Raw genomic sequence first — 27,593 nt, 5'->3', positions numbered from 1 at the left:
GCCACCTGTAGCCAAAAATTGGTGGGACCATAAAATTGAACAATGAAGATGTAAAAATATTATGGGACTTCTGACTACAAACCATAAAAATGACCATAAAATGTCGAAAATGAAGATGTAAAAATATTATGGGACTTCTGACTACAAACAGACAAACATCTGCCACACCATACACCAGATATAACTGTAGTCGAGAAGAAAGAAAAACAAGTGAAAATAATCGACATAGCAATACCAGGGGATAGCAGAATAGAAGACAAAGAAATAGAAAAAAAATCACCCAATACAAAGATCTACAAATTGAAATTGAAAGGCTGTGGCAGAAAAAGACCAAAGTAATCCCAGTGGTGATTGGCGCCCTGGGTGCAGTTCCAAAAGACCTTGAAGAGCACCTCAACACCATAGGGGCCACAGAAATCACCATCAGCCAATTACAAAAAGCAGCTTTACTGGGAACAGCCTATATTTTGCGACGATATCTATAACAACCAACAGTATTGATGATAAAATTCAGCCATCCCAGGTCCTTGGGAAGGACTCGATGTTTGGATAAAACAAACCAGTCAATAACACCTGTCTGACTGTGTATACAAGAAATAATAATATCATCCATGGTCAGGCGATGTAGACCCATCTTTGGTATACATGGTTTAAAAAGGGTTAATCCACGGTTCCTAGGCGGCTGGATATGACCTCCGAGGTAATTTCCAGCCACCATATTGCTTAAAGAAGCCATTTGTGGCTCTTCTATCCACCCCCCCTTTGGGGGGGGTAGAAAATTGGCCAAATGGGGGCAGGGGCACATTGCTGGACAGCTGCAGACCTGGATATCATGACACACTGCTTTTTTGATGTGATTTGCTGGCCAGCAAATCACAGATGTGCCGCCTCTTCAGCGTGGGGTGGTGGGCGAAAAGTGGTGGCATCTTGTCCAAGGGCTGCTGCCTTCATACAGGCCAGTCAGGTAAGCTCAGAGGGCCTCATCTGGCCGGTGGGCCGGTAGTTTGATATACTGGGCCTAGAGGTGCTGGTCAGTTTGGGGTAAAGGGCAGGGTCAAGTTTGGAAAAGCAGACCCGATTCTTACCCTTGCTTTTTCTGTAAGAAGGTCTCAAAGGCAGATGGGGAGCACCAGTGTCAGGGATAAGCAACTTCTGAAGGGCTAGGGCTTGCTAAGACCACCTCCGTGCCCATTGCCTTTGTGTGGTGGTAGCAGAGCAACTCTCAGGTCCCATCCAGTTAGGAGGAAGCCTATGGAGGTCAAATCTAGAGTGGGGTGTGTCTATGTGTGTGCGTGCAGCACAACTCTTCACTTCCTTTCCTGCTATTAATTATGAAGGCCCTCGTTATTGTAGCAGCCATAGCAAGGGTCAGGGTTACAGGCCAGCTTCTTCTCTTAGATAGTAGGCATGGTGAGTGAGTTTGTGGGGTCAAGGAATTGATTGAAATGCTCCACTCCTTTCCCCTCCACATTGAGTTTGATAGGCCTTTATAGTCACTTGCCTGAGACTTTGAGCCATACTCTCCTGCAACCACTTCTTCCTCAGCATCCAAGTCGGAGGCCTGCAAAACCTTTTGGAGAAGCTGCTGCTGTTCTTCTTTGGATGAAAACATAAGTTCCTCCTCCTCCATACCTGCAAGCTTTGTGATCACCTGGGAAGCAGGGAGAGCAAGCTATTACTTTCCTCAGTGTTAACTTCCAAGAAATGGGAGTTAATATATTGCCAGTTTACGGGATGTTTATTTTTGCTATACGTGTCAATAGCAGAATAGAAACATGACCAGATTTATCTTCTTCAGACACACACATATTCATTCTCAGTAAATCAGATGCAACCCCACCCCCATCCTCTACAGCCTTTACTACTGGACAGATAAACATAAAGCAAAGTTAGTGGAAAGCTATTTTCCTCTGTTCACAGTGCAACTCATGCACTGAACACTGGAATATTGGATATTGTTGAAAATAAGGATCTTGTGTACAAAGTCAACATTGCAGGCTATGACACCAACATTACCTTAAAGCTGTAGCCTTGATCAACTAGAAACCTTTGCCGTTTGGTTGAGTATGCCATTTCTTGAGTGTCTTGGGAGACCAAAGAATAAAAAAAGGCATTGTACTCCTCTGCAACCATGCCTGGAAAAAGAGTAATAACAAAGATTAGCCTGTATAAAAGTTAAAACACTATGAAACAACATTTTATAGACCACTTACTGCCATGTCAGTGGTTGTCACTAATAACAAGTAATGACAGATCCAACATTATCACTGGATGTGCAAGTGGCACCCATGACATGCCACTTGGACATCGAGTGACAATGTTTTATCTGTCACTAGCTTCCCACCAGCTAAGGCTTATGTGACAGTTGCAACCTTTCTAGGACAGAGATTGCCCGACCATAGCAACCCATTGCTTGGTAGTCTCAACTGGACCAATGCAATGCATTCTATGTGAGGCTGCTTTTAAAAGACTTCTCAGAAATTTCCAATTAGGAACTAAATACAGCTGTTAGAGACCATATCTCTATGGTTTCTATGCTATAGGGACCATATCTCACCAGTACTTAAGCAGCTGGACTTAGGCTGCTAGTTTGTTTCTAGGCACAATTCAAAGTACTTGTTGTTACTGCTGGCATTCTCCATACGACTACAAAAATGGAAGTAGCCCTGTTCAGGGACAGATTCCTTAGAGGAGGAATATCCTCCACAGAAAAGTTTCCCGGGTATCAACTTTGATGCCAGACAAATGGGGTATTTTTGTTTTTCTTTTAAAGACTTTGTCCAGGGATTCCAGAACGTTTTAAAACTTAGTAATGGCTTGTGATGGTTTTAGTGGTCTTATGGTTGCTGTTTCTGCTCTTTGATTGTTTTATTTGGAGTTTTATTGTATTTGCAGTTTGTTTGTTTGTTTGTTTGTTTGTTTAATACTGTTCAGTGGTGTGGGAGGCTTGCACTGAACAGTGGCCTATAAAATGAATGAACAAACAAATCGACCAGCTGTAGTGCTTCTGCCAATTCAAACATTGCAGCTTGGCAAAGAAAGAGAGCCTCTTTCAGATATGCTACTCCCAAGTGATTTGGTGTTTCAGCTTTAAGCACCCTGAATCCAACTCTGAAAGCTTGGCAGGAGCCAGCTTTTGCAGTAATTGTAGGGTTTCAGCTCTGTTGCTTGTGTAGCACAGAGCAGAATATATTACAGCAATCAGCACATATACCCCAGAGATCAAATTAGTGTATTTTTGTTTGAAGGAGACATATGTTCTGCATACCCCAAAATATCACTGGGGTAATATAACTATTCAGAGTATCTTAAGATATGAAGTATATCGAAGTACACTCAAGCCAATGTCAACAGAGTTTGAAATTCACTCAATAAGACAATCACATAAGAATCTAAGCATGTCTACAATTCTACTTCAAGTCAGATCTAGGCATCGGGTATTAGCAGTACTCATACAGACAATTAGCACTATTTAATTGGTATTCATTTCCATACTCAAGAAAGTTAACATGATGAGAATCAGCTTTGTATGAAAGTGAACTGAGAACATGTTCTTAGCTCACGTGGTTACGAAGAAGAATTTGACAAAGGCAATTGCTGCTGAAGTCTGAAACATGTATGAATTCTTCATTCCATGCAGTTGCTCCCATTATCCTTGTGTTTAAGCACTGAATAATTCCAGTGTCTCCTAACGCAACGTTTCACGCAGCCCATGCTTCCCTACATAAGAACAGCTCTGCAGGATCAGGCCCAAGGCCCAACTAGTCCAGCATCCTGTTTCACACAGTGGCCCACCAGATGCTGCTGGAAGCCACAGGCAGGAGTTGAGGGCATGCCCTCTCTCCTGCGGTTACTCCCCTGCAACCAGTTTACCAAATGTGCATGTATTACTCCTATCACCAAATTTGGGTTCATTTCTTCATTTCAGAATTTTGTGAACAGTTCCAAATCCATTTTTTAGATCTCCCAAGCAGCTTTTCTAGACTATCTTATCACTTGATGACTGATAAAGACTTAACTCTGTGGAAAGGGGAAAGTGTATTGTGACAAACAAGTAGACCAATGCTTAAAAGTAGAGGAGGATCCAATTTGAAAGAACTAGCCAAAAGGCCCACATATGCATAGGCAGCTTGCTGCTCAGCTTAAAAAGAACAAGTCACACCTGAATCAGATGCTGCTATTGCCAACAAACAGCACACCAAAATGAATTACTTCTTACCAGTCTGGGGGTTTGGATGTAGCCTGGATCAGTTTGATCCATTTCTGGCAACGTGGCAAGAAAGCACATTCCTCAACATCCCAGTTCTTATGTAGAAATCACTGTCCTGGGCAAAAGACTCATCTCAGAAACCTAAACAAAGATGCCTTGGAAGTGCAGTAAGAACCGAGCCCCTCCAGTCTTGGGTCTGCTAAAAGTGTGTATTTTAAAAACATACAAAATGTTAATGCTAAGTGTCATGTGAGAAGTGATTAAGCAGGAAAAAGAAAGGGAAAGATGGCCCCCTACTGCAGGACTTTTTAGAACTACTCTTGAATTTTGTTTTAACCTGTGACCTTGAGCCGACAGTGACAAATTAGGACAATGGCAAATTGTACATGCTTAGTCAGCTACATGAGTTGACTTATGTTACCTTCATGCTTGAGTGTTCTGTTAAAATTAAAGGCTCCCAGGGCACAGGACTTCAGTTACCTTTTTTGGCTCTCAGCACACGTCCCAGTCTTTGAGCCTCCTGCCTTCGAGACCCACCATGGGACGAAATCTGAATCAGAACATTGGCTTCTGGCAGATCAAAGGATGTGTCACCTACCTACGATACAGAAGCAACCTCTAAGTAATAGGCTATTTCCTCACATTAATAAAGTGCAAGTCTTAATGAACCACATAAGCTTGTTGGCTACTAGGAAAAAATGTCAATGTTATGACAAATCTAAGCAATTTTAAAGGCTGCGCCAAACAAGCACTGTTAGATTCCAAGCCAGCTCTGTGACAATTCCAGCGCCTTCCATTACCTTGGAAATAAAAATGGTGTTGATTTTGGGGTTGTGTTTGAAATTCTGCAAGATCTGCATTCTCTCCCCTTGTGCTGTAGGCCCATATATATAAGGTCTAAAAAAAAGAAACACATTAAAAATATTATGCAACAAGTGTGCGTCGGTTTTTGCCCCATAGACTCTCATATGTGGGAGAGTATGTGACAACAACTTAAAAAACAAGACATTTAAAAATAATTTGCATTGCATATTTTTCTTCTGTACTTAAAATAATAAACACTTTCCTTTTCTTGCAGCATTCTTAGTCAATTATATTGTGGACGCACCCATCTGGAGACAAACACATTCTGTCAGACACCCCTTCCACAGAAATAAATCCTGACAATTGTAAACGTTATTCGTTTGATGTGTGCCTCCTGACTCAACAGATCAGTGGGCTGAATATGTCTGCTAATCCTACATGAAAGGATAGAGGCAGCTGTTAAAATAAAAAAGGTGTTTTCTTTGCTTAAATCCACTGAGCGAACACATTAACAGCTGTGTTCTCCTTCTCCCTTTCCACTCGTGTCCTTGCACTCCAGACTGCCCCCTTGTATACAGTTCTTCTGGTTTCACATAGAAGCTACGTATTCTAAATGAAAAACTAGTGTTTTCAGGACAATATATTATTTCCTGGTGATAAGAGTATCCAAATAACCGAGGCCACAGAGCTTGGTGTATACATTAGCGGAACAATCTAAGGTGGCTCCTAGGCTCTCTTGCTACAAAAACAGTAGAATTTAAAGCATGGGACAGTCATCCCATGTTTTGATGATTTGATGGTAAAATAAGCATGTACACCGCGTTGAGCTCCTCAGAGGAAGAGCTGGATATAAATGTAAAAAAGGAATGAATGAATGAATAAAAATGAGAAGTGGAAATAAAAACACAGCATGTCTGAGAGAAATATAAGTATGCAAATCCATCCTTCTGCGGTTTCTCATTCCCTTCTCCCCCTTACCCAGTGTATTTCTGGTTTTCACGTCTCCCAGCTACTGTATGGAATTCCCAATTTATCTCAGAGTTACAAGCACCAGTATTATCATTTGGCACAGTAATTTCAGGGGCTCCTCAAAATACTGGAACAACCATTTTCTGAACCTATAACAAAGCAGTATACTCCACTCTTAGCTAACAGGAAAGTCTGTTTGTAAACACATAAAGAAATGTTATAAACATGTAATAACCACAGCTGTCTTTTTTGCTGATAAACTTCATTAAAAAGACCATCATTTGATTTGCAAGCTGTATAATTAATACTTTACACTGACTTGAAAGCAAGAAGATTCTGTAACTGATTGTAAGATTTTCCTGTTATTCTCTCAATTATCAAAGTAAGAACTCTTTCTTGAGTATTCTGAGTATTGCTGTTTATTAATTTATCTACTCATATTCTAAATGATGTTGCACAAACTTACAATAAGCAAGCAAGATTAAACCAGGCCTTGTTGGACTGAGGAGTCAGCCCCAAAATTTGGGAGCCAAACAATGCCCACGTGACAAAATTACCAGTCTTTATGTCAGACATTGTTGGTCTTCAAGCACTTCAATCACAGGGATATCATATTTTGCAGGACTCAAACTGCACTATTTTGTCACTGGGAAAATGCAATTTCCCAGTTGATGTATCAACTGTACTTGTTATTACTGTGCAAAATCTGGTTAGCAAGCAATGTAGTGACAGTCAGGCCTGAGGGAGGACTAGGCCTCAATTAGAGTAACTGCTTGAAAGGTGGGCCTTTCCAAATGGGGAAGAAAGCCTGGGAGAATCAAATCCTTGTGGCCCAATCCAGAATGAGGGGCAGGGTTTACTGGACAACAGCCTATAAAGAAATAGGGGAGGAGTAATTCTTCCCTGGAGGCCTCTGAAGGAGGTCTGATCAGCAACTACTATAGAACCAAGGGAGTCTAACAGCCTTGGGCTGGGAATTATCTGGGAGTTCCTTACCTGGAAGTAAGTGGGGAGGATAGAGACCCATTTAGCTAGACGCATCAGGGAATTTATTTTTGTTTTAAGTGCTTAGATCTGACTGCATAGTTCTTGTAGCTGGATCTGACTGTATGGTTCTTGGGGAAGGGTTTTGTTTGAAAGGGAAGCAGCAACTGTTGATGCCTCTGTGGTTTTCCTTATCATCCAATCTATATATTTATTTCTCCTAGGCATACTCGTCGCTAATCCCATGCATGGCAGCTCTCGTGAGCAGCTGCTGATTAGTGATGGGATGGGGAGAAAATAGGGATGTGGCTGCTGGCGGGCTGGCCTGGCTGCCGGGAAGGGGGCAGCGGGTGGGAGATGGTGGTGGGACGGCTTTCTGGCCGTCCAGAAGCCATGGGCAGGCGGGCAAAGAAGCGGGCTGTTCTTGCCAGTGGCTGGCTGGTGGGAGCCACAGGTGGTGGCAGGCCGGCTGCTGGGAATTGGCAGGCAGGAGGAGGTGGCGGGCCGGCTTTCCGGCCGGCCTGCTAGCCAGAAACCGTGGGGGGCGGGGGGAGAAGTGGGCCAGTGGAAGTGCAGATGCTCTGTGCCCAGCCCAGCTACAGGTAGTTATTAATAAATCCTTGTTAAAGAGTGTCACTCCTTACTGGGTCCTGCCTGAAGGCCTAACTGCTCAAGCCTTTCTTGTAGGGAGGGGTTTTCCACTTTATGCTATAGCCTTTCACACAGCGATCCATGCCTAAACCAAAAGTCAATCACAGGGATCGTTGTGTAACTCCAGTGTAGTTTTCATAAATGCATTTTGCCAGGGAGGATAACAGAACATACACCACTTTTATTTCTAAGGAAAATGCTCTAAAGTAGACTGAGTTTCAATATAATAATTGTAGAAATTTAAGAGAAGTACACATCCTGCATTCAAAACTGGCCAAGAACAGCTTACTACTATCATTTAAACTACCTTGCAACAGCATGGATCACACTAAATATATATCCACACTAGATCTGAAGAGCAAAATTTGCAGACGACACAAATCTGGAAGAGAGTTAAGACCTCAGAAGACAGGAAAAACATTCAAAATGACCTCAATAGAATGGTAAGCTGGGCTGAAACTAACAAAATGAAATTCAGTAGAGACCAATGCAAAATTCTGTTCTGAGTGAAAAAACAGAAAACAAGCAGACAAAACAGATGTGGAGGTATAGGATGGAAGAAACCTGGCTTGCCATAGCAAGTGTGACAAGGAGCTTGAGATTCCAGCTGATCACAAACTGAACACAAGTCAGCAGTGTAATGCAGTGGCAAAGAAAAGTAACAGGCTGCGTTAACAGAACCATAGTTTCCAAGTTGCAAGAAATAATAGTTTCACTCCATGCTGCAAGAATCAGATCTCTTTTGGAGAAATGCATCCAGCTCAGAGCACTTCACTTTGAGGATGTAGGCAAATCAAAATGGGTTTGGAGAAAAGCAACAAAGATGGCCAGGAGTCTGGGAAACAAGCCCTATGGGGAAAGGCTGAAGGAACTGAGTGTGTTTAGAGAGAAGACTGGAGGAGGATATGATAGCACTCTTCAGATGCCTGAAGGACTGTGTCACAAAAGAGAGAAGGACTTGTTCTCTGCTGCCCCAAAGGGCAGGACTAGATCTTATGGACTTAAGTTACAGGAGGGTAGATTTTGGCTGAACATTAAGAAGTTTCTAGGAGCACAGGAAGCTGCCTTATTGGACCATTGGTCCATCTAACTCCGTACTGTCTACACAGTCTGGCAGCAGCTTCTCTATAGTTGCAGACAGGAGTCTCTCTCAGCCCTATTTGAAGATGCCAGGGAGGGAACCTGGAACCTTCTGCATGCAAGCAAGCAGATGCTCTTCCAAGAGTGGCCCCAAATATCTTACAGTGCTCACACATGTAGTTACCCATTCAAATGCAAACCAGAGTGGAAGGTCTTCCTGCACTAAATAAGCAGAGGCTGGACAGCAATCTGGGGTGGGCTATAGTTCTAGATTTCCTGCACCGAGCAGGGGGATGGACTAGATGGCTCACATGACCACTTACAACTCATTCTATGAATTAAAAACAACAACAACTAACATCAAAACCTGTTAAAAACACTTCAATCATATGTTCTTTCCCCCCACTGTTGTAGTCTTCTCCAACATTTTTGTTGGTCAAGCAAGCTATGTGGTTCTGTTTAGCCAAACAACATTAATCTCTCATTTCTTTATAAAAGTCTTATTTTATTTGCTTTTAATGTATTTATATGCAATACTGAACACATTTAATAATACTCTAGGAGTATCATTATGGTTAATCCCTGTCCAGACCAGCTAAACTGTAAGTGTGAAGACAAATCACAAGTTCAGAATCTAGAATTAGAGAGTTTTAGAAAGTGATCAGGGAAATTGGCTTTTCTGGTCAGAAGGCATAAAACAGCCACCCCTATTTACAACGAAAGCAACTTTATATGATGTTTTGGAGTGACAGAAAAGCCTTGTCTTCTCCACATGTAATCACTAGAAACCCACACTATGCAAGATTCATGTAAGAAGACTTTTTCCTCAAGAACTAAGACAACCCTTTCATTGTGGTACATTTTTACCCATTTTCTACATCTGACCCAAGATCTGAACCTTTCCTCAACACATCTTTATGCAAGCTTTGGAGGTGGTCACCTTCCCCTATAACCTTTTTATTATAACAAATGAAAGTTCCAAAGTGCTATTTTTCTATGATTACTGCCTATATACATCCTGGAACTGTTAGTGGATTTTAGGAAAGAAAACACGTCAACAACAACAAAAAAGACTCAAACATCATTTTTTGTCAGGGTTAGGGCAAACTGAAGCAGATCAATACCATTAATTTTACTATGGATAGGATGTTTTAATAATGGCAATACTTCTTCATGTTCACTCTTACTGCAGGATACAAATACATGCTGCTACAACTGATTTACATCAGGACACTGTGCCCCTTATCAGAACTTGGAACTTGACGAAACCTAGAGTAAAAGGTAAAAATGCGAACAAACAAACCCACTTAACTTGCCATGCAGCATGACACTTTAAAAATAACCACTAATTTACACGTTTTTGTCTTGTCTTTTCTTAAGGCTTTGAATCCAAAATTCATCATAGCAGAAATATCCATGGCTCATTGGGAGTTCTCAGTGAGTGTACATGTAGCAAAATAACTAGTTATGTAACCATCCCATGCTTTCTGCTGCATATAGTCTACATTCCTATTACCGTTTGGAAATTCTACCAGTGTATAAAATTCACCACATCTGAAGCAGCCTTAAGGGGTGGCCTCTTTGGTCTAGGATATAAAGAACTCCTTTCTCTTTTCCCTCCCTGAAACAGACATTTAATTCACATATATTAATATGAATGCACATACCAACGGATAAATTCAGAAGAGTCTGTCTCCACTTTGAGGTTGACCAGAACAGGGACACAGCCGCCCTTCATTAATAAGTACTTACTTGCCCAGCCTAACCGCATACTCCTTCAAGGCAAACACGTTGTCCGCAAAGACTATGATTTTGTCATTCCTTCGCTCATGAAACTTAATCAGGAACTGGCAGGCCCTGAATTTGTTTGGATTCATAGTATACAACAGTATTCGTTTCTTTGTTTTAATAGCCACATATTCTCTGTAGAACTCTGGAGACATTGGACACCAAACCTAAAATTATATCCAACAACACACAATTAGATTTCAATAAGGACATCAGATTTGAATAAGGGTTCAGAGGAGACCTATGAGGATGAAAAAAGGGCTAGAAGGTTATCCTGAATGATAAAGGCTGAGGGAACTACACAGCACTACACTGACAGAAAGGCTAAGGTGAGAGACAATATTTACCATTTTACTTAGAAGAATGCCTGGAATTATTTAGAATAATACCCAGAAAGAGGGAGGTTTATAAACCATGTCCACTGGGCAAGACAAAGTATGACAGGGTAAACAGCAATAGGTGTATAACATGAGCTCACATGGGCAGCCTGATCCTATTGGCTCTACTGAGGCCATTGTCTACAAGTGATGGACAATCTATTTGTGGCCAAGACTACTGAACCATCACGTGTGAGGTAGGGATGGGCACGGAACAGTTTGACGGCGGGGGGGTCTCTAACTAAGAGTGGAGAAGGGTGCACTTACCACTCCCGCCACTTTCCCCCCCAGCTGGCGTCCGTTTTATTCCAAGCCCATTGGGGTGGCAGCGGACCTCCCTGCCGCCCCATTGTCCGGATCTGTCCAGAAGTCTTTGACGCACTGGCGCAGGCATGTTGGAGACTTCCGGTCATATCTGGACAACGGGAGCAATGGGACAGCAGGGAGCTACGCTGCTGCCCCGATGGGCTTAGAATAAAACGGATGCCGGTGGGGGGATAGCAGCAGGAGGGGTAAGTGCACCCTCCCCCACTTTTAAAGCAGCACCCCCACCACCTTCAAGCCGTTCCGTGAACATCCCTAGTGTGAGGCAAGACAGGCAGCCCTGCCTGAGTTTCCTCTAAACTCCTGCAAGGCAGTGTGGACACAAACAGCTTGGAGGCTGCTCTGTGGCCTCAGGATGCAGTGCCTGCCCTCTCTCCATCCCCTTCCTGCAACGAAAAGCTCCTTGTGCAGTCCTGCTGCTGTTTCAAACCCAGGGCTAGCTCCCATGGCCGGAACAAAGGGATGAGGGGTCAATTTGTCCTTTCATGGGGACCGAAACACTGAATCCTAGGTTCTAAGCACAGGATCAAATTCTTGGGGCCACTTGGTAAGTTACAAAGGATCAATGATGGAAGCTGTGAGAGTCACCCTTCCTTTCCCCATGCTAGTTCTGGGTGCCACCACACAATAGTTTTTACAAGCCTGCCTGCCTGATGACTTAGGAAATTAACAGGTTTCAGTGAAGTGGGGAAACACAATATAATGACAGTCGGCATCCGCTCTGCTGTATGTAAAACAAAGCAGGAGGCTTCAGGCACAAAAGTGAAAGTATTAGCTCAAGCATCCATGTATGGGGACAGGAAGCTAATTCAGTGCTAACCTGAGCCCTATGGAAGAGGGTTTTTTTGTTTTGTTTTTTAAAGGCAAGGCTCCTGATGAAGATAAGTAAAGGGGATACTACATCAACCCTGGTCATGTGGCAGCAATTCATACTCATCTCGGTCAACCAGATGAGTGGTACTTTGCAAGCCTGGGGTGTCACGTGAAGGAGGACCTCTTTCCTCTGAGGTGACTAGCAGCACCATGCACAAGTTCCCTTTGCCTGATGCTTGGAAGCAAGAGGATATGAGAGTCATTTGCACACCCTCTACTGCTGCTGCCATGCGAGGAATGAAGCTGCCCTTGACTGAAAAAGAGAAACGTGCAATGTAGATGTCATGAAAAAGAGGGGGGGGGGACCCTCAAGCATATCGGCAGTTTGCATAGCTACCACCAGATTCTGGTATTTGATCCCTGAAGGTTTAACGAAACATGTAAACTTTTAGCCCCAGCATTTCCAGAAACACATCCATTTACAAATTTGTTGTATGTTAGGAAAAGAGGGGGGGAAAGGCTGTGTGACATGCAATACTGCAGGTTAAATATCCTGATGATACATGGAGGATTTAGCCTGGCCCTTTGTGTACTACAGGCCAGCTACAGTAGGAAGCCTTTAGGCTATAATCCAGAGGATCTATCTAAGCATATACAAAAGATAGCCAGCAAGGCTTTTGGGCACAGCTGCCTTCCTACATATTCACCAAATGAAAGACTTGCAGACCAGCAGGGGAGGAGGTGTGCACCACAGTGCACAAGAAGGCATGGTCACTCCTCTGGGCCCCAGCTCGAGTATGGAGATGCAAACCAAAAGAATAATCTCTCCACCTCCCGCAGTGGCAGGGGATTTTGAACCAGTTTTCCAAATGCTTGTGTGCCTTGGGCCAACCTGAATACATGCACGCTCAACTCTTAAGACAAGCCATTCTTAAAATTGCATGCTGGAGAACTGTACCCTGAGAAATGAGTTAATCCAGAGCTGCTAGGAGTCTGTAGTATCCACTCGTAGAGGCTGCTGCCTGCAGGCGTCCCATGCTAAGTTATTAATTTCCTAACTTAACTCTGAATTTCATCTTTCCAAGCAGCCTTCACGGGAGGCAAGTAGTTCTGCTGCTCTGTCGGCTGTGATGGGATTATTCCTTCACTGCCATTGCAGACAGGCAGCAGTAGCTACTTCCTCAGTCCATCTCCCTCAGTGGAGATGGTCTCTTGTCCCTCTTTCCAATCAGAAGCACACCTACACTGGCGGGTGGGGTCCAGTGCAACTAGATACATTCTGCTCCCGCACACTCTCCAAGTTAATCTTTTCAGCTGCAAGAGGGAAGCTTGCCTCCCATTTTAATTCAGAAGGAAAAGGTGCCTCAGCTATCAGAAGTTTCACAAACACTTGTTCAGACAATGGGTTTTGCAGTAATGTTGATAAAAAGGCTCTCTGGCACTCAATTCTGTCTTCTCAAGAAGGTACTTCTACCATATTTACTCTCCCCGGCTCCCCACTAATCATACTCCTCAAAACCTCCAGGCTTCACAGCTTATCGCTTTCTATTCCACATCCCAATCTGCACATCAAAGTCATGCAGCAATTCCTGCCACCAACCCCAGTAACCGGTTAGGCAAAGACATACCTGTCTGCCTGATCATACAAGTGCCCTCTGCTGGCACTCAACAGAACTGAGTTTACACAGCAGAAATGGGCTAACCTAAAACTAGACTTGCTCAGAGTGGATTTTATGCTCTATATATTTTGAGGATGGTGGGCAGGTTAAAAAGGTATTTCATAGACAGTCATTCTGCAAATATCCAAAGAAAATGTACCACTCAGCCAGTGGCTGCTTTTTAATTATTCTATGGAAAGTAGAAAATGCTATGAGGTATTTCACTCAACCCCCATGTCATCTCTTCTTTTCTGCCCATATTCAGGCAGACGAAGATAGGCTTTTAATAAGCAACAATCTGCTGTTCTTCTGATGCTGCTGTTTTATGTCTTTAACATAACACTGAGCTCATGTAATTTATGTTCTAGGTTATATTTTAAGTGGTTACTGCCGATATTGGTAACTGTCCTGTTAGTGCTAGAGCTGCAATCTCAGGGCTGGATCAGGTGCTTCTGGCAGCTTTGACCCCCTTCCCGGAGGTCATTTCCAGTGGCCATTTTGTGGCTCATTTAGTATGAACCCCCTTGCCTTGAAAAATCATGGAATAATGGAAGAATCTGGATTTCTGGGGGGCATTGCTAGTTGGCTGGAGGTGCATGGAGCACGGTAGGGCACTTTATTTTGCCCTTTCAAATGTTTGCCATTTTTTCTGTGATTTTCGGGTCTCTGAGAACCTAACCCCAGCAAACCCATTGACTTAATGCCTCGGTATCTGCGGTTTCAGTATCCGTGGTAGCAGCGGAGAGCTCCCACGGATACCGAAGTCAACCCTTAAATAGTTTAGTGATGATTTTCTAAGCTACTTTGAGCATAAGTGTGTATAGTAAAGCAGGGTGTATGTTGAAAACCAATACAATTCCTTTGCCTTCAATACAGTTTCTCTGAACGGACAAGTACAATAGCATTCTTATCTTGTAAAAACATACCTAAAGCACACCCAGATATTCATTAGTGACACCTTTCAATGGATATGCACTAGCTCCATTTCTGGAGACTCTTGAACACTAACTTTAGCAGGACCACAGTATTTGGAGGATCAACATTTATAAGCTCAGTATAAACACTGCCCCTGTTAATTTGGCAAAGGGGCACATTTTAAAAGTGGCAATTATCCTAGCACAGTACCCTTCCAGTGACTGCTGCTGGTTTCTATCTTATGTTTCTGTTTAGATTGTGAGCCCTTTGGGGACAGGGAACCATCTTATTTATTATTTCCCTATGTAAACCACTTTGGAAACATTTGTATTCTTTCCCAAACATTTGTATGGGAAACTTCAATATTCACGGGGGTTCTGTTCCGCTCGACAACTGCGGATATGGAATCTGTGAATATCGACCCATTGGGGCAATGGGGATTGGGGGGTTAGGTTCCTGGAGATGATGGCGGCACCTTTTAAAACCGCTGCTGTGAGGCAGGGATGGCTGTGGTGGCAGTGGCAGGAATGGCAGTGGAGGCAGCAGTGAGGATTCCTTCTCCCTCCCAACCTCCCTCCCAGCTGACCACGTGGGCCGGTCTGCATCTCATTTTCGGCCTCTCTGAGCATGTGCAGTCAGCTGGGAGGGAGAAGGAGTCCCCACTGCTGCTTCCACTGCCATCCCCACCACATAGTAGCTATTTTTAAAAGGTGCCTCTGCTGCCACCCCGACCTGCGGATACTTGAGTTCCACGGGGTATTTTCTGGTGTATGCTGAGGTCAGGTGCCTATTCTCTGACCGCAGATATGTGAAGCCACGAGTGTTGAACCTGCAGATAATTAGATTTGCCTGTATAGATATTTGTTGTAGTAGTAGTTTTAACAGGCAAGAAGTAGGTTTAATATTGGGAAATATTCCATCATTTGTCTTAGAAAGAGAGTCTTGTGAAATGGTGATAGCTTATTGGTTTTAAATCCTGGGAGATTTACATGTACAATCTTGATGTGAGCCTCACAACAAGCCTGTAAGGTAAGTATTATTGTCCCCATATTGCAGCTGGGAAGCCAACTAGGGAGTTCATGGCAGAGGCAAGATTCAAACCGGGAAAGTCCCAATACATTGCTCAGTCTCTTCGCCATTATGCTATACCAGCTCTACTTGAAACGAAGGAGATCTGCAGAAAAGCAATCTTATAGCCACTGTTACACATCAAGGGTATACCAAACATCCAAGGAAGCACAAGAACATTAGTTACCTCAGCACACTGGACTTTAGCAATATAGCCATTATTCTGCAGCTCCATCCAATTGGCTTCATACAGCTTAGGTCCAATGAGGAAATTCAAGTCTACAATTTTGTCATCTTCTCTGACGAGTGTAGCCGTCAGCCCAAGCTTGCAGTGGGCTTGTACAATGGTGAGCACACGCCTGAACATTTTTGCTGAAGAATCGTATGAGAACAGGTTAGGTTTCAGCTTGAACATTCAGGCTAGAACATTTTATATTGCCCTGAAAACAAAGTGCTTAAACAGGAATTAGTCAGTACAGGGGCCATATCAGAGTGCCATCTTGTGTTTACTAGGTGGGCTTAGTTGTTCCCAGATCTCTTTTGGGCCTCTAAACGAGTTAATCAAGCCTCTCCCTGTTTATGTTGATACCTGGTAGCAGCCTTCTCACATAGTTTTCTCAGCTTCAAAGAGAAAGAACATGCAATCTGCAAACCAAAAGCGCACCATGTTTAAAAGTCCAGCCTGCAATCCTATGCACACTTACCCAAGAATTAGTCTGTTGAACTCAGGAACTTGCTAAGTAAACATGCATAGGGGCTCACGCCATCAGGGTGTTCACCCCGCCCCACTTTTTAATCCCAACTACATAATTACCTCCGTATTTATAGGGAACTCACTCACTCCAGCCCACCCCACCCTGGTACAGAAAAGTAAAAACAGAATCTTACTATGCCAATTCAGATGGTATAGCAAATTAAGTAGAGAATATTATTATTTTATTCATGGGTGTTTGGGGACTTTATTCTTTGTTTTAAATTGAAGGTTTGTAATATTGTCCCCTCACCCATTTTACAGAAAGAATCCTGTGTATGAATGAATTTGGGCAAGTCATGATTTCACTGGCCAAGCCCATGTCCAAGTCCAAATAGTACATGCTGGATCATACTGGGTGTACACTCTTCTCCCCGCCTCCACACCCGCCCTTAAAACTAATGAAATTAGTGAGGTTACAGCAATCATTGTTAAGCAGTAAGCACTAAAAGACATATTTCCTTCGTGTTTTGAAAGACCTCAGGAAGCAATTTTTAGGACAACCAAGCAACACTGCAATAGCCTATACCAACATTATGATTCTTTAAAAACAAGTACTGGTCTTTGAAGCAGTATTGACACCATGTTACAGCCCAAGTCACTATTACCAAATAAAATAAATCAGGAACACCACAATTAAATAATGCTGGGTTTAAGATGTAGGATGAGTGAGGCAAAGACACTGCTTAGAGATGTGTGCAGGGTTTTCTTACCAGGTATGGTGTGTACTTCATCAAGGATCATCAGACCCCACTCTTGACTCTTCAACCATTCCATTACTTTCTCTGCCTCCCATGATCTCTTTGTTGTGTGTCCTAACATGGAGTAGGTGCTGATAGCAATAGAGCAGCCAATTGGCTTGTCTTTGGCATCTGAAGTAAATCGACAGATCTGGCTGTCATCTATAGTGGACCACATTTTGAACTGGGCTTTCCACTGTTCCACAGAGACAGCAGAGTTGCCAAGCACCAGGCACCGCTTCCGGACAGTGCAAGCCGCTGTTACTCCCACAAGTGACTTGCCAGCACCTGTGGTGAACAAAAACAAGCAATCATCAAACATCTGCATGAAGGATTTACAGGACAGAAAGCTAAAGGGTACAAAATTCAGATAGGTAGACTGCCAATAAGTGTTTTGGCAACATGCTAACCAAGAAAACATCTACAACAGAAGCAGGTGCCATACAACAGAGGATTTATGATGAATATCCTGCCTGTCATGCACACATGAAAAACCTAGGCAAGTCCATTCAGCCCAGAGGAGATTCTGAAGGCAGATGATGCAGTACTACTTCTGAAGTGAAGCAGTGGGGGAGTGCTTAGGAAACATATGTAAAGTGCTGGGAGCCGTCAAGGTGCAAAGTGGCACACAACACAATAATTATTCACATTAGGGCTCTCTTTGCCGCAAAATAAGGGCCCATTTCAACATACCCATCACCATCATAACTGCAGCCTAAGCTAAAATGAAATAAATAAATTAAATACTTAAATACAGGAGAACCTAATTTTCCACTGGGTTCTCCCACAGCGGTTTTGGCTATTCATGGTAGGGGTATTTTCATTATTGCCAGGGCGCTTTTCAGCTATTTGCAGTTCCTGCACAAGTGATTCCTACTTGAACTGTCAGTTCCAGCTTGGAGGCTGAGTGGAGCCATGTGGAGCTTTCCCTCCAGAATTTAGAAGATGTTTCAGCAGGGCTTTATTTATTTATGGTAAATTCAGAGGCTTTGGGGGGCCATTACTAGAGCTGAAGGGTTTCAAGATACTATGCTATACTGCTCTTATTTCCCCCCCGATTGCTTGCGGTGATTTTTAGCATTTTAATATGTGCTGAAGAACTTAACCCCAAGATTCCCCATAGGTGCAAGATTTCCAATATTGTGTTTTCAGCATTTTCAGCAGGAATGTAAAACGAGGGCCTACTGTATTCTTCTTCCTATCCCTGCCTCCACTCTCCTTTGTTTTCTCTCGTGTTGATATATAGACTGTAACCCCTGTGGGGCAGAGACATGGGCTCTCAACCTTTATAAAGTGCCATCTAAACAACAACTTGTGCCCAGCCAACTCACCACAGGGCAGAACAATGACACCAGATCTAGCACGGCCATTCCCAAACATTTTTCTCAAACTCTTCTCCTGGTATGGCCGGAGAACAGCTGTGGGTTTCAAGTCGATATTAATATCAGGATTCACGGAATCGTTCCTGAAATCATACTCAGCTAGTAGAGGGTACTCCAACTGAATACAACGCTTCTGAAGCTCTTCTATCATTTCCTAGAAAAAGAGACAGAAAGGCAAGAAAAATTCCACTTGTAAAATTCTACTACTTGTATTCACTTAATGTTTAAGGATAACATTGCTATATTCCTGGAAGGCCAGAGAAAAGAGTGTCAGGTAGCTATACTTGAAACAAACAAAAACATTCAGAGCAAAAACATTTGCACCAAATGCTGCAGAACTGGGTATCATTCATGAAACATCTTGTGCTTAAGACAGTGAGGCGATCAAGTCTCATGATCAGTGAGACTTGCCATAAGGGGGTTAGCGGGGAGAGTGGGCTTAGCCCACTGGAGTGACTAGCAATACACGCTCAAATAAACGGGGTTAGCAGAGCGCTCGCTCCACTAACCTCATTTAAGGGGAGGGCTGCAGAAGCAGGTCACCCACTTGGGAAAAACCGGGCTCACCTGCGAGCCCGGTGGTTCCCATGCTCGGCCAAAATTGGACTAGGCTCCCTTAGCCCAATTTTGGCCAATCGTGAGAATCGCCTCAGGGTTTACAGGCTATTTTCTCACAACAGCAACACAGATGGTTTTCTCCTTATTGGGGTATCATATTCCAGAAAGTGTTTAAATTTATTATATTTATGTACTATATTTAGGATTAGCACACCAGTTAATCAGGATGTGTTTTCTACATCCCCATTATCTTGGGTTCTTAACCTAAATTATCCAACACACTGACAATTCCCAGGCAGAGTATACATGAACTTAAACTAATAGGTACAGTTGGAAGAAGTTATTCAAAAGGAATAGTCTTATTTTGGCACTATGAGTTATGTTTTAAGGACACAGTATGAATGATTCCCATAGAAGGGCCACATTCACTGAAGTCATGTGGGTGATTCTCGATTCTGCTTTCCCAGTGGTGCAGATAGCCATATACTTTCTGTGGTGTTAAGAAGCAACATAGAAAGGGGTGGAGCGGCCACTCCTCCTCCTCCAATATTTGGGTCTTACTTCTCCTCAGAGTGGCATAGCTATTCCTTCCTTGCTTTAATTTCCTATGTCAACGAGTACTATACAGGAATTAAATACATTTTCTTTGCTAAACTGATGTAACTGCTGGCATTAAAATGGCCTCACTCCACATCTCTGATAAAGCAGGCTGCTGCCCTCAAAAATTCATGCTACAATAGAAGTCAGTTTCCAAGACACTTTGGTCCTTTTGATCTAAAGGAAATTTTGTGCTCACACAAAACCTGCATACTACCTAGAGAGGTCATTCACACAATCAAAAACTATGTTCTACCCTGGTTTGGGAGCTGTGTGTTCTCCCAATTTCAGTATTGTGGAAGCAAAATAGGAGGAAAACTGGGGTAGAAGTGATTGTGTGGAAGTAAGGTAGGAAGAAAAGCTACTCAGGTTTTCCTCCTACCTCGCTAACACAAATTTAAAGCTCACTGAAGGAGGTCAGGGCCCATAATGCACAACTAGCATGGGTGAAAATCAAACAAAAAGCATACAGGACAGACAACAATAGTAGAGGCTTATGTCCCATCAAAAGGAGTTTTGTTATTTAACACTGAATCAGATTCAATATTCTACATGTGGGATGATAGAGGCTCCATCAAACTCCATCTACCTGCTTCACTTCAAAAGACACTGTCTGGGTTTCTTCTTCTTCTTCTTCATCCTTGTCCATTTGTTCATAGAACTCAAATAGGTCAGCGGGGACATTGGATTTCATCTGAACATCTGTCCCTTGTGAAGTTGACGGACCACTTCCGCCTTCGCTGGACTTGGAGATCTAGAACAAGAATTCAACAGAGCTAAGAAGAATGCAGCCAGAAAGAGGCTTAAGCTGTATTAGTGGGATCACAGCTGTGGATGACCACATGAGATGACTAAGCAGAGGAGCTGCACTCTGGTACATGGATAAACACAATGACTGCTTGTCAGTGGTGGAAGTGGACACAAAAAGACAAGGACAGTGTTCTGGCAAAACACATAATCAACCTTAATCACCGGCGAGATCTCTAATGCCTCAGCTGCAGTGAGAATCTCTAGAGGGATATTTGGTGGCAGAGAGAAATTCTAAACATCCCTCTGCCATCTGCAGCTTCACAGAAAAGAAAGAATAGGCCATATTATACAAAGGGGTGGGATACAGTCCCAACGTACAGCTGATTTACTCGTGAATGTTTCCGTGATGAGTTCCGTTTCTTCCCCCTCTGCGTTTCTGAGCCGGCAGTCTCTAATAACCAGGTCCTGGAGAAGTTGCTGAATGACTTCTGGGTGAGTGCTTTCCACAAAATACCTAGGACGTAGAGAAAATGAGATGGAATTGTAAAAGCAGATTCCACAGATGTTGATAGCATTTTCTACTATTTTAGGAAGGCCTGCCTTCATAGAGCAGATTACTTCTCTCCTAACTGTTCCTGTCTCCTTAGGATGGTGTAACACAAGCTCTGAGAATTATAAACCCATTCTACAATTTATATTTGATTGCAGTTCTTAATGAGGCAGTGCATTAAGAAGAATATTGCTGCTCCAGTCAACTTATGCTATCTTCAGCAAAGGCATTCTAAAAAGGAAAAACAATATCCAAGCACAAACTGAGTTACTGAGGAACAAGAGATGGGTTTGGAAACATTCCCTACCACTCAGAAATATGAATATCTGACTGCTTACCTGTTGTGCTTCAGGACCAGTTTTACTTTTCCATAGCTGACAGTACAAAGCTACAAAATAATAATATTCATTAGAAATGGGAGTTTTGGGAGAAACTATACATATAGCTATATGTATCATGTGGTGCTTTTCACACACTTGCTCAATGTCATGGTACCTGATGAAGTAGGAATGAAGAATTCACTCCACAAAGGGCAGGATTTGTGTGATGAGCTCTACTAAAAATGGCCAGAGGCTTGGAAACTCACTACAGGGATGCTGAGCCCTATGGCAAATATAAATGCCAAGACCAGCTCTCACTCTTTGATCAGAATGGGCTTGCAGTATCCTAGTCCATGTTTATACCAGCATGACAACCTTTTCAACAACAACCCATTTCCTAGAACAATATTTGCTATTGTGCTATATCCACAGAACTCGCACCAGCCTATAACACTATCTAGTATCATTTTTAAAACTCATATGCCACTTTCTCTCACCATAAGGAGACAATCAAAGTTGAAAATATCAATAAAATCAAGTGAGAAACAAAATTACAGCATTACAGTTGAGTTACCTGTTTCCCGATGCAGCATTCAGCTGTGCACCCATGAAATAGGTTTTTTCTGCCCTTTTAAACAAGCTAAACTAAATGAATGTGTGTTGGTAGGTCTCTTTCTCACCCATCTTTCAGTGTGTGCACTGATGTCCTCACACAATTCCAAGCATGACAGCAAACCCCTTTCTCTTATCACACTGTCTCTCTTTTTCAGCATCCACCTCTTTCACTGAATATTGAACAGACATAAGTAAAGCAAGCAAATCATGGGTCTCCAACAAAACCTTACCTTGATAAATTGAATGATTCCATCTGGGACACCCGTCTTACTCAGTTTTTGCAAATATTCAGTGATATCACTTGTTTGCAGACCAACACTGACAGCAGCATAGAGGGAGTAAGCAGTCAACTTATATTCATGTATGTGAGTAGGTCGGCAAACTGGCTCAGCAATGGCAACCAGAAAATCCTGCGCATACTTGTAAACAGGTGAAAAAGCTTCAAGGAAAATATGACCATCAGGAGCCTATACAAGGACAAAAGAAAAGGTGTCAAAAAGTCATCCCTCTGCACCAGTGAGAACCAATGCCTCCAACCACTATCCAGTGGCTAGAAGTCAGGATCCAAGAACCTTTGACCAACTTTCTATGCTTCTTTCGGGTTGCCATTCTTGAGCAGCGGAACCTCTCCTTGACACATAGCAAATGCTCTGGAAACTTGCAAGAGTTTCAAGAGCCGCTTGTGAGACAACATTGGAGAAAAGGCACGAATGAAGGTAGGGAAGGCTTGCAGAAATCTCACTGGATACATGAAAGCTCTGAGGCATGTCTGAAGTAGTTTGGCCGCAATGCTGGGCAGATAGAGGATTTGAATTCCTCTTCCACAATGAATGCACTGAGTGACCTTTCCAAGGCTATCATGTCACCAGTCAGTGTCAACAATGCTGAGCTAGATGAACTAAAGGTCTGATTCAGTATAAGGCAGCTTCATATGTTCATAAAACAACTGAAAGTATTTTCCTTGGAATGCTGGTAGCAGATATCAGAAGTCCTGCTGCAGGATAGGAATGCAAAATACTCAATGGTTAGTTGTTTAACCACTAAGACTGTAAAAAATTTCTGTAAACATTTAAATGCTTTTAAAATATCTGGAAAATAAGTTTGTGGCTGGAAATATCCCTAGCCCTCTCTTTCCTTCCTTCTTATAACTTCTCACATTCTTTGCAAACTCATGAGAGGGCACTCTCCTTTTGTGGACTCACTTTTGTGGACTCTTGCGAGGCTTCCAAGTGCACACTTGTCAATTGTCACCCCCATCACCATAGCAATGGGGCAGATGCACACACCATCCTCTCCCAGTTACTCCAGCCTTCCCTCAAAGCTGGCCAAGTGATCAGCAGGGTCCATGTTTCTGCTGAGGTTCCCCACCTCCCCCCACCAGACATATTTTGCACATGACACTAACAATTAAATGATACAAATTTCATCAGTTTAAACAGCTACTTTTAAAAAGTCACCACTGCATGTAGGCTTGATTCTTCTGAATTCCCATCTCATAGCTACAAAAAACCAAATCACAGGGCGAATTTATTTATTTTTTGGTCAATAGTTGCCATCACATCATCATAAAGGAAAATTACATCCCTTTAATTCCATAAAATTAAAGGAACTTTCAAGTTCCTGTTTTTAGAGATGAATGATAGGTACAGAGTACTGTTGTGCTGTTCACAATGAATGAGGGAAACCAACAAGTCAAACAAATGTACTGGGCAAGCTTCTCAAATGTTCTTGAAATTCTTTTGATTGGCCCTGTCTAGGAGCATGCAGTGACTGACAACCCAGTGTTAAGAGGACAACCTCCCTATACCGAGGAAAAAATCCAGGCACTCTTTTGTAAAAGCATTTATACTCAGGTTCCAACACTGTATACCACCATCTTCATCTTAGGAGTGTGATTTAAGGCAATACCTCCCAATATTTCCAAGTACTGCTATACATTTCCACTGTCCCACCAGCAAGGTTTTTCAGAAAACTATGTGCTTAACAGGACTTACCACCCACAGCGGGCGTGAGGAATGATCAGTCTTTAGCAGCATTTGACTCCTGTAATCTTTTGCTCCATATTCATCCACTTTGGTTCCAGAATCTTCGACTTGTTTCCCTGCTGCGGAGGGAACTGCTTCCTGGGAGTCTTTGCCTGCGATATCATAGTCTTCTTCATCCTCTTCCTCATAATGCCGTTTTTTAGATTTCTTCTTATCTGAAAATCAATGCAGAAGTAGTTTTGTTCTTAAAAATGAATTCTGAAATTGTTTACACATAGTTCGAATCAGATGTGCAGAAGTGACACAAGGAAAATGCACATACAGACTAAGGAGGAACAGAAATTGAAATCTCTCCCCTTCCTTGTCTTCTTTCCTCACTGATAATCTTTTGAAAACCAGAAGCTGCCAGCACATATCTGTGTTGTCAGTGATAATTATTCCGTTAGCTGTCCCAGGACATTTATTTATTTATTTATTTATTTATTTATTTATTTATTTATTTATCAAATTTATATGCCGTCCCAAACTTCCATCTCTTGGTGGCTTACAGTAGACTTCCTTATGACCAGACGTCCCTCAAATCAATTCAGATTTCATCATGAATTAAGAATACTTCTCGGGGAATAGTCTTGTAGGAGATATGTGGCTGTCAGGATGCAATCAGCTTTCCCTCAGATTAAGGTTGTTTCTTGGGATATGCACAAAGTGTTTCGTGCACATCGGGGAGGTGGAGAGGAAGGAAGCATGTTGAATTGCTGAACACTCAAGAGGGCATTCGCACATACTCGGATGCCATTTCCTTCCTGATGCTGGCCAAAGGATGCTGGGAACAGGGAACTTCCTGTCGCAGCAAGATGCAGCCAGGCAAACAAAGAGCCCAGCTGCTGAATACAAACAGCGCCACTCGAAGGTGGTGGAGGAGCAAGAGAGGGGCAAGTAAGACTTGCCTTTCTTCTTTTAAAGTTGTCGCCAACTTGTTTGGTGGCAACCCGGGACTGGGCCTTCTTTGTGGCTGCCCCAGGGCTTTGGAACTTGCTCCCTGCTGATATAAGAGCATCTCCTTCTCTTCTGGTTTTTAGGAGGACCCTGAAGACGTACCTATTTTGCCAGGCCTTCAACTGATACAAAATTTTAAAATTGTAATGTGTTTTTATCTATTGTGATTTTTATCTTTTTATGAATTTTACATGTTTTGTATTTTATATTAAGTTTTAATTCTGTACACTGCCTAGAGATTTTGAAATTGGGCAGTATAAATAAATAAAGTGCCTGCTTGCCCCCCGCTGAAACTATTTGGCTGGGGTAGTTCAAAGTGTTTCGGCATCTCTAAAGAGAGGTGCTGAAATGCTTTGAGCACATCCCTAGTTGTTTCATACCTTAGATCCCCTAAACAGACACATTTTCTGTGGAATGAATACCATTACATTTACAGGTAGCTCAAAGATCATTACTATATAGTGGGCTCCATACTATTATTTGCTGTGTATTAGCAATTCCCATGTAAGAAATCCATAACATGTCAAATAGTCTTAGAAGGATTGATAGTTGCTGGACTCAACACTCCCTTCTTCTTCATTTGCTTTAAACTGTGGAGCAGTTGAGGACAATTTTCTCTTTCCACTTCAGATGAAGATCTTCCTATTCCAGATGGCTTTTAATTCCATTGCATAAAATGACTGTTCTATTTCACCATCTTTCCTAGACTGTTGCTATCCAAAATCTTTCAATTTGTGGATTTATTTTAAAATTTATTTTAATTTCTTATTCTTCTACAAGTACCATAAGCTGCATTAATATTTTACAATTTAAAAACAAGGTATAAATGAACTTTTAAAAAAGTGAACGATGCTGGCACCTTAAGTACAGATGTACTGTATTTAACAATAACCAGGCTCCCTGTCAAAAAGCACACAAGCTATCTGTTTAGGACCTTGGATGAGAGTGGACTACAGCTCCCATAATCCCTTTCAGCAATTGCAGATGAAGATGAAGGGAAATGTAGTCCAACAACTACTAAGAACCCAAGATTGGGAATCCCTGAGATATAGGATTCGTTTTCCCACGGACATATGGCCACGAACATGGCAATCTCCCACACAAAAGAGAAACAAGAGTGGAGCAGAAATAGAAGTAAAACTGAGATGTGCTGGCCCTCTAGAGCAGGGCATCAGACAGAAATGACCTTCATTCCCTTTAGCTTTAAAATACACTTTGATCCATAATTCTCTCAAATAATCTTTTCCTTTAAAAATGAAGGAAACACACTATTTAAACAATAATAATAATAGAAGAACTGGGGATCAGAGAATATTTTCAAACTAAAAGGGAAGGAAGAAAGGCCATGCCTAAAATCACAATCCAGTTATCTCAGAAGGCATATATCTTTTATGTATGCAGATTATTTACATAAAATATGTCAGCGGGCTTCCTCTGAAAGCACACAGTCCCTTATAGTTCAGCGTTGCCTGCAGCTCCAAAGAGATTAAGGCTTGCCCAAAGCCCATGTCCCCACTAACCAAAGGAACAAGCCCGGCTGCCCGGGGACTGCAGAGTTGGGAGGGGGCACCTGCCCCCCGCTAATAAGGGGGAAACAACAGGATCGCCCAGTTGTCATTGCAAAGGCTGGTCTTGTCCTACAGGGACGTCACGGGGGGGGGATTGTTCTTGGGGGCAAAGGCGGCTACTCGCTGGCCGGCTCACCTCTTTCCTTCTTGCCCATCGTTCGTTGTCACGAAGCAGCCTCCGCAGAGAAGATACGCAAAGACTCCGCTCACTTCCCACCCGCCTCCTTCCGTAGCCCCGCCGCTTCCGGAGCAGCAGGGCAAGTCGGTTTCCCCGCCTCCTCCGTAGCGCGGCTGAACGCTGTGGTGGCGGCAATGGCGGATTCGCGACAAACAAGCAGCAGCAGCAAGCAGCAGCAGCTCCAGAGAGAGCGCGAGCAAGCCCAGGCTCAGCACTTGCGCCCCTCCTGCTGCACCTCCAGCCTGAATCAGCGTTCGCATCGGGCAATTTGCAGAGGGGCTGCCTCGGATTGTCCAAGTATGCTGCCTGAGTGATGCCTGCCGCGAAGTCCAGGGCAGAGTTGAAAGGTTTCCAGTCCAGGAAAAGGTTGTTTGCACTTAAAGAAACCTCCGGCAAATACATTTTGCAGCCATCTCATTGCCAGTGCTGCGCCATGCTTCGCCGCAGCTTGTAACAAATCGGATTTAATTTGAGCAAGGAGGTCACTCGACCACATGCATTAAAGAGCGTATGTGCGGAGTGACCCCTGAGCAAGGAAAAAGCTTCCAGAAGGATTGGTAGGTTGATGGGGCACAGCCAAACGCTGACATCAAGTCGGGGAAAGGGAATTTCTGTAAGAAAAGTAGTAGCGGCAGTCTAGCTTTGCCATGGTTGAGTTTCTGGTACTGGACACATTTGACAAAAAAAATGGTAGTAATCAGAAACCAAGGGAGGACCATTTCAGGCGACAAAGACTGAAATAGGCTGCTGATTCCAGGATGACATTGCTGAGCTAGCCTTTATCTGCTCTTAAGAGGCCAGGGATTTCTTTCCCTGAACAGTATTAAATTAGCCTAACAACAAATATTAGAGGGAGCTTCTTGCTGCAGCTGTGAATGGTTAGTGTTCCTTACATATTTTTTACACATTTGTACTTGGTATAAAATGTTACAGCCCATTTCCTGCATTTAAAGCCCTTTAGG

At 42.9% G+C, this 27,593-nt stretch overlaps 1 protein-coding gene across 1 annotated transcript in view; it reads right to left on the bottom strand.

Moving 5' to 3' along the window:
- ERCC3 (ERCC excision repair 3, TFIIH core complex helicase subunit) overlaps window positions 1-26,744 on the bottom strand; it is a 29,668-nt gene extending 2,924 nt beyond the window's left edge. The window contains exons 1-14 of the mRNA XM_053297629.1: window positions 26,590-26,744; window positions 23,899-24,104; window positions 22,135-22,371; window positions 21,308-21,357; window positions 20,798-20,933; window positions 20,259-20,423; window positions 18,464-18,668; window positions 17,106-17,420; window positions 15,829-16,013; window positions 10,451-10,653; window positions 5,011-5,107; window positions 4,691-4,808; window positions 2,017-2,135; window positions 1,502-1,651 (exon numbers count right to left, since the gene is read on the bottom strand). Of these exons, the coding sequence (XP_053153604.1) occupies window positions 1,502-1,651; window positions 2,017-2,135; window positions 4,691-4,808; window positions 5,011-5,107; window positions 10,451-10,653; window positions 15,829-16,013; window positions 17,106-17,420; window positions 18,464-18,668; window positions 20,259-20,423; window positions 20,798-20,933; window positions 21,308-21,357; window positions 22,135-22,371; window positions 23,899-24,104; window positions 26,590-26,608 (2,205 nt within the window). The 5' untranslated portion in view covers window positions 26,609-26,744. The remainder of the gene's footprint in view (window positions 1-1,501; window positions 1,652-2,016; window positions 2,136-4,690; window positions 4,809-5,010; window positions 5,108-10,450; window positions 10,654-15,828; window positions 16,014-17,105; window positions 17,421-18,463; window positions 18,669-20,258; window positions 20,424-20,797; window positions 20,934-21,307; window positions 21,358-22,134; window positions 22,372-23,898; window positions 24,105-26,589) is intronic.
- Window positions 26,745-27,593: the final 849 nt, after the last annotated feature.

Source organism: Hemicordylus capensis, chromosome 1 (genome assembly GCF_027244095.1).
Source record: "Hemicordylus capensis ecotype Gifberg chromosome 1, rHemCap1.1.pri, whole genome shotgun sequence".
NCBI classification, from domain to species: Eukaryota; Metazoa; Chordata; class Lepidosauria; order Squamata; family Cordylidae; genus Hemicordylus; species Hemicordylus capensis.
The sequence above is the reverse complement of the archived record's forward strand: the minus strand, read 5'-3'. Positions and strand labels throughout refer to the sequence as shown.